Raw genomic sequence first — 7253 nt, forward strand, 5'->3', positions numbered from 1 at the left:
GATTGGGGCAGTTAGCCCCACTTTTGCAACTAATTGCTAACTCAACTCAACTGGCTGCCCACAGGAAACAAGGAGGGACTTTGAATCAGAAAATTGAGTATCAGTTAATATGAAAACCCATCACACATGGGCTCCTATCCCTGATGGAGTCAGGGCTGTATTAATAGAACATAGATATTGCATACCTGTTTAGCTTTAGGACCTGAATTCTAGTTGTGATCCTGCGGTGACCAGTTAAGAGAAACAATCTGTCCTAAATGAGGAGCTAATTTAAATCCCCTTTTACACTGAATACATAAAGTATGCCATACTGTCTGCTTTAAGGTACATTTCAGCAGCAAGTAAAACATACATGAAAATTTATGCAAACAATATGCTGTTTAAAAATACAGTTGCAAAATGTTTTGCTTGTTTGTTTGGGGTTTTTTTTAGTAAAGAAAGCAAGCTCCCAAGAATCAATGTGAGATAAAAGAAAAAGCTACACAGGGGACATCACAGATTGCCAGGAGGAGAAGCAGGAAAGGCAGCAACGCTTTCTGCTGTAGGGTGTGTTAGTCTGGTGAGTTGCTGTCTAGGGAAACAGTAGTAAGTCAGGCATGGTGTCAAGCTGTGCTGGACTAACACTAAATGATGGTGCTGCTTTGATGGAGACATTTTTCTACCCCCACTGGTCCCCTCTGCAGCACCCTCAATAGGAGGAGAAAAGGTAGAAGGACAAATTCCCTTGCCGAGCACAAAGCACAGTGTTGTGGTTCATACAGCGTCTGAGTGCAGGTAGAGACAAGGTCTCTGCCCTTTCTCTGCCTCAGTTGCATCTGGGTCTCATCCAGAAGCTCCATGACCATCTTCATGTGGCATTCTCAACAAGCTGCTATGAGTCAAGGTACATGAGTTTTACCCCTGGTGACTTTGGACACAATGGGACACAGCTCATCCTGTCTTTGCAGTGTCCCTTCTTGGGAGGTGGATAGCTTACGTGCTTTGCTATTAATTCTGCTGTGCCTTTTGCAGCTGTCAGATCTGGGTTTCTGCAGCTGCATGATGGCTAGCCAGGCTGTTGTCCTCATTTTGCTTTTCCCTTTGTATCCCATATGCAGAGAAGCAGAGAGAGCTGGCTCGGAAGGGCTCCCTGAAGAATGGCAACATGGGAAGCCCAGTTAATCAGCAGCCCAAGAAGAACAACGTGATGGCACGAACAAGGTAAGGGGTTGGAAAAGGACTCAACTGTGCTCTACACTGCGATCTCTAATGGCCTTAGAATGGGCAAGGTCATATTCTTCATCATTTGCCCACTGCCAGATATGCTGGAAAAGCAGTGCTGGCCTTTCCTGGAGTTGGCAGGCCCAAATGCTCTGTGCTGTGTTGCATCCCATGCCCTGGGGAAATGCAGGGACAGCTAAGCCCAGGACCAGTGACCGTGCAGCCCAGCCTGGTCAAAGTCAGGGGTTTGATATGACTGTCGTGCATGAGAGGCATGATGCTGCTTCATGTAACACAAACTGGTTTAGAGCTTAGTTCTGCTTCAGCTGCTTTTATCACAGTAGTTCCCCTGCTCTTTTCTGATGTGACCCCTTCCCCATAGTGATGAACTCAATGAAGGCTTGTAAATAATCCATGTCTGTGTGCTTTGCCATATACCTCCTCCACACTTTGAACAGCATGGTCATACTTTACTGGAGCTGCTTTGGCACATTTCTGTATGACAGTATCAGACAGTGCTGCAGACCACTGTCAACAAAGACATTGCTAGCTGAATACTTTGGTTTAGGGTATTTCTATTTTCTTCATGCAAGCTTCAGTACACCAATGTATTACTTACCTGCATTCAGGAGACAGGGGCCCCCCTGAGCCCATGGGACTGCATGCTTTGCATGCTATTAGAAAGGTAGCAGGTTTTAGTACAGGACCTCACTTAAAATGACAGAAGAATCTGCATGAATGCTGGGTGTTTACTGATGAATGGGAAAGTTGCATAGATTACCATATATTAAGTAGAACAGGAGCTGCAGGTCAGAGCCTCTCTGTATGCAACACATCCAACAGATGAAGTTCCTTGTTCCAATTAATTCCCAAAACCCAAAACGGTAGTCATAAATCATGCCAGGATTTTGTCAAGTTTTATTCTGTAAGCCTCTGCAACGTTGGTGGAATATACTGCATTGCTTCCGGCTCTGTGTTTGGTTGTTGAGACCATATAAAGGAGCCAGGCCCGTCATGGCAGCAAGAAATTCAGCAGATGCTGGATTTTCCATGCCCACTGTTTCTCCTTGTCTTCCAAATACAAGCTAGAAAGACTTGGTTTCTTCTGGCAATAGGCTGTGTGCTAGCTTCCTGAGAGAAGTCACAGCATACTTGTTGCTTGAGAGATTTAGAAGCACTGAAATTAGAGGAAGATGGTAAAGGAGAGAAGATGGAGTAAGTACAGGTGCCTACCTGTAAAATCAGTGAGTTCTGCTTGGAGAGGCTGTTTCCGAACTGCTGATGGAAAGCAGTGATTTGAGTGGGGAAGAGCAGAGCAGTGACAGTGACACCTATTGACAAAAGATTCCCAACAGGCATTTTGTTCCACTGGGGACATCTGAGCACTGTTCAGAGGACATGCAGACCCCTCCACAGCTAAGTGCCTGCTGGCACTAGTGTTACTTTTCTGTTACTTTTCACACATCTCTTTAGAAGCATTCCTTGGGACCTGCAGAACAGGTTTGCAGCAATTGCTTTATCCAAGCTCTGTTGTTCCCATATGGCTGGGAGGTGTCTGGCACAGAGTCTCACCAGTCCAAGTCCCTTCATCCCCCAGCTCCATTGGCTTTCTGGGAACCAAATTGTACCACGAGCACAGCTCTAGTAATACCTCAGAATGGTTCAGTCTGTCTTGTCACAGACAAGGCAACCCCAGGAAGGCAGAAATGCCACAAGCTTGTTCAAGCACCTTCTTTTCACGGTGTAACAGTTGCAGTATAACAGAAGATACACTGCAAAACATCCAGGTTATGTTTCATGTCTTAACTTTTGGCCTCCTCTGGTCTCTGCAGGAGGAAAATAAGCTAAAACCATTTTCCTCTTTATAAGAGTTCTGCTGTTCTCATCAAATATGTTTTCCTTCATTCAGGCAAACCATATTGCCTCTTCTAGTCTTTACTCCACCGCCTCCTCCTTCCCCAAGGCTTCTGTTCTTCTGTATTATCTGTATATATTTCTGACATCCAGACTCTAGTGCCAGCTTGACTTCACCATTCGTTCTTCTTCTGGAGCAAGGGCACAGCCAGCCTTAGAGGTGAAAGGATCTGGATCCAAAACATGCTCAGTCTCCTTAAGAGCAAATAAAATGTGACCAAGGTTGGGGTGATGCCGGCACACATGCTACGAGCACAGGCAGAGCCCACGCCACTTGGACACAGCCAGATACTGCAGCCTACTGTGAGAATAACCTAAACTCAGATTTGTGTCATAACGTATTTCACGTTAACTGAGCAAAGGCACTGAGACAAGAAGCTCTTACTGGGACAGTTGCAGATGAAAGCAGCTACAACTGCTACCCAGCTTTGTTCCAAGGACAGTGGGAAGTGAAAATAAGGACAATCAGGATGTGCGGGAAAGAAACATCATCACAGTTTTTGTCTCTTGCAGAAAGGCTGAAGTTCCGTGTTACTGAGGGGGAAAAAATATTTCTCAAGAAAAAGATGTAGTGATTTTTTATTTTTTAACCAATTAGGTAGCACTACAAAGGGTTCTTCTCTTAGACCCCCTGATAATGCTTTGTTCGCTGTTGGTATAGTAACAACCATTAGTGGGTATATATGGAGCAGAGACTTGAAAACTGGAGAGCGAGAATGGAAGTCAATACTTCTGATATCTGTATGGAAAGGCTGCTATTGCCAGATCACAGCTTCTGTTTCAGGCCTATTTGCTTCTTGATTTCCTTCCTGTGTGCTTCAAGAGCATAAGGATCATCCCAGTGCTATGAGAAGGGATATTGAATTTTGCAAGTGGGTCCTGTTTTCTTCAGTCCCCTGGTGCACCAGGTTGGAAATGCTGCATCACTTTTTAAACTGATTTCTTCAATCTTGTGTTTCAATGAACACAGTAAGAAAATACAAGTAGTCATGAACCTATATATCTGCTTTGTGATAACACTTGATATATTGACTTTCTCTAAGTCTACTCATCTTCAGTGCCAGGCAGGCTTTTGTATTGCTAAAATTGTAATGGCTTCCTGAAATCTTCTGAGCAGAAGCAGAAAAACATTGCAGGAAGTTAGAGAGCAGTTGGAGCATCATTGTGCATCATTGTGTGGTGTTAAAGACCAGTTCTTCATGTGGGAGAGAACCCAAGTTAACCCACTGAATGAGGTGTTTTTCATCACTTTCGCAGTTCCCGCTTGCTGAACACAGAATCTTACTCCATTTGCTTTGTTTGTTTGATCTTATGTTAAATATGAACCAAAGTCTTTGTGCAGTTTTGTGGATGAAAGAACCCTGTTGTGAACTAGATACTATTGTATTAATGTATTTTCCTTATCCTAGAAGCTCTGAAGCCTGTATTCCATTTCACACACTCTCTCAGGCAATTAAAGGTGCAAAGTCATTGTCAGCCTTTGAAACGCTCCTGATGAAGTGAAAGTCATTATAAAATAATGGGATTTTAAAAGTGCTAGGCTGAGTGGGCTCTTATGCTGCACCCACCAGCTCATATATCTCATATTTCTAAATTTAGGACTGAGACCTCAGAAGAGTTCAGCTGTGGGAGGCTGGATAAGGACTCAGGCAGAGAGACTACATCCCTGATTTCCAGCAGTAGAATAGCAGGAGCACTGAGCTGCCTTTTCCTAGGCAGCCTCCTTCTCCTATTTGCTTATTGTGAGTGTCATGTACTCATTGCTAGGAAAAAATAACAACACAAAAACCAGCAATCTGATCTGACAGGCAGTGCTAGCTGAACACCTTCACCAGAACGAAGGGTGGAGTGCCCCAAAGCTTTTTTTAACCAGGGAGGAGCATGCTCCCAACACATGTGCAGCGTTCATCCCTGTGAAATTGCGCAAAGCTACCCAGAGACACAGCTTGCTTCCTCTGACTTGAACCCATTTAGTGCATCTTAAACATCCTCACCAATAAGGGAGGGCTTGCAATGAAGTGGGATGGAGAAAAGCTAACTAACTGTCATATAGCTTTGCTGTAGACTGTGTGTGGCACAGAGCTTTCCTGTGTGGTTAACAGACATTTAATTATTTCAGGCTTGTTGTTCCCAATAAGGGCTATTCGTCATTAGACCAGAGTCCGGATGAAAAGCCGCTGGTAGCCCTGGATACGGACAGGTATGCAAGTGCTAAGACAATATACATTATGGGGCAAGGAAGTTTTCATGCCAGAGTGCAGCACTGAAGCTAACGCCTGCTGAAACAGCTTTTGCAGGCCGCTAATTTTCTTCCTTGCTGTGCCCTTTGGCATATGTCGTAACTGCTCTGTATGTGTAAACAAGTAGGAAGAGACGTGAGTAAAGAGCGCTGTGATGGAAAGATCTGAGGGTCACAGATGAAAGTTGCTTTCCAGGCCCCCTTGAGGTAACTTCTCTATGCCTCAAGGACAGCTTCATGTGAGAAAGATAGGTCTAACCAAGGAATACAGGTCTCTCTAACTGTTTCCATCTTTGCTTTATCTTATCCTTCCCTGCAGTGATGATGACTTTGACATGTCCAGATATTCCTCCTCGGGATACTCATCAGCTGAGGTGAGTTATACTCTCCCGTGCATCCTTGCCATGAATGCTAATAGTAAAGCACCCAGAAACAGCTTAGAGCAATCTTGTACTGCCAGAAATGGCTACACAACAAATTTACCAGCAGTTGTAGACTGTGAGTCTGGAAGGGGCCATGGCAGAAACTGTGTCATGTTTCTTTCTTCCCTGGTGATCCAGTTGGCTCCATCCCCACACTGCTGTGGCACAGAGATCTGCCTGTTGGCTGTTTTCACAGCTACCTTTGGCTTCACTCAAGCTTTTCCCAGTTCTGCTTAGTCCTGCAGTGTTGGTCCATGTGGTACAGAAGCATCAACTTGGCTGTCATGCCAGCTTCACAACCATATGCTTGCCAAGGATACAAGTAAAGGTTCTGAGGGTGTGCTGTGATTTCCAGTTCTTGGGGCAGTCAGGGTCATCTGGTGCATATTGACCCAGAGCAGGGACCAGATCAAATGGTCTGGACCATCTCTGGGTCATGATAAAGTGTTATTCACCCAGGTCTGGTTAGTCCGCACTTGAACCCGAGATCACAAAGACGCAAAAAGCTTTACCACCTTTCAACTGCTATAGTGTGCTCCAGACTGTCAGACAGGTCTGCTTAGCTGCCAGCTGGTTTATTAACATTATTATTACATCAGTTTAAATGAGGGCTTGTCTTCATGGAAAGATTATCCCAGAATAAAATAGTGTATCAACTTCTGGATTATCTCACTCTAGACATTCCTATTCTGGCAGAAACTAGAAGAGAAAGCAGCCCTCACCTGTGGCCAAAAACTGGGACTCTTTCATTAGTGGGGCAGCTGCTAATAATGGGGAAATATGTTCCAGAATAAGGGACTTCCTTCATCTTCCTCTTCCAACCATCAAATGTTTCAAGTGTTTGACTGTTTGTCTCTTTGTCTGTAGCAGATCAACCAAGACTTGAACATCCAGCTGCTAAAGGATGGGTACCGGTTAGATGAGATCCCAGATGATGAGGACCTCGACCTAATTCCCCCTAAGTCGGTCAACCCTACCTGCATGTGTTGCCAAGCCACCTCCTCCACCGCCTGTCACATCCAGTAGTGAGGCCGGCAGGCTGTGATCAATGCTTTCCACTATAACTGTAAAACTTAACAGCCATTGCTTCCTCCTATGGTAGGACGTGCACCTCTTTGTGTTCATGGAGCCAGGAGAAACCAAAAAATTCGTTTTATGATTGGTTGATAAGTTATTTTAAATTATGATTAAACAGAAGTTGCTCAAAGCGCCAGGCAGCACCTGGCAAAACTGACTGGTCTGGAGAGTGAATGCAGAGTGGTCCAGAGATACCTCCTTGGTTTGTGTAGGCACTGGGGATGTTTTGTAAGGTGTCTGTTACAGAATGGGAAGGGTCAGATGGGGCTGCAGGTAATTGCCCCACCCAAACCAATCCATCTGCAAGATCAGGGGTGAGACTGAGGAGTCAGGACGTTTTACCAGTGAAAGAATGTTGGGTTTTAATTCATACACTAAACTTGTTTCACTTGCAATGATAC

General features: G+C 44.7%; 1 protein-coding gene across 1 annotated transcript in view; it reads left to right on the forward strand.

Moving 5' to 3' along the window:
- The window catches only part of FAM219A (family with sequence similarity 219, member A), a gene marked incomplete at its 5' end in the record, with an annotated part of 34554 nt that extends 27638 nt beyond the window's left edge, over positions 1-6916 (forward strand). The window contains 4 exons of the mRNA XM_010009419.1: positions 1098-1200; positions 5234-5314; positions 5673-5727; positions 6643-6916. Coding sequence (XP_010007721.1) covers positions 1098-1200; positions 5234-5314; positions 5673-5727; positions 6643-6801 — 398 coding nt within the window. The remainder of the gene's footprint in view (positions 1-1097; positions 1201-5233; positions 5315-5672; positions 5728-6642) is intronic.
- Between the last annotated feature and the right edge of the window lie 337 nt (positions 6917-7253).

The sequence above is a fragment of the Nestor notabilis genome, unplaced genomic scaffold (genome assembly GCF_000696875.1).
Source record: "Nestor notabilis isolate BGI_N333 unplaced genomic scaffold, ASM69687v1 scaffold6292, whole genome shotgun sequence".
In the NCBI taxonomy this organism is placed as follows: Eukaryota; Metazoa; Chordata; class Aves; order Psittaciformes; family Psittacidae; genus Nestor; species Nestor notabilis.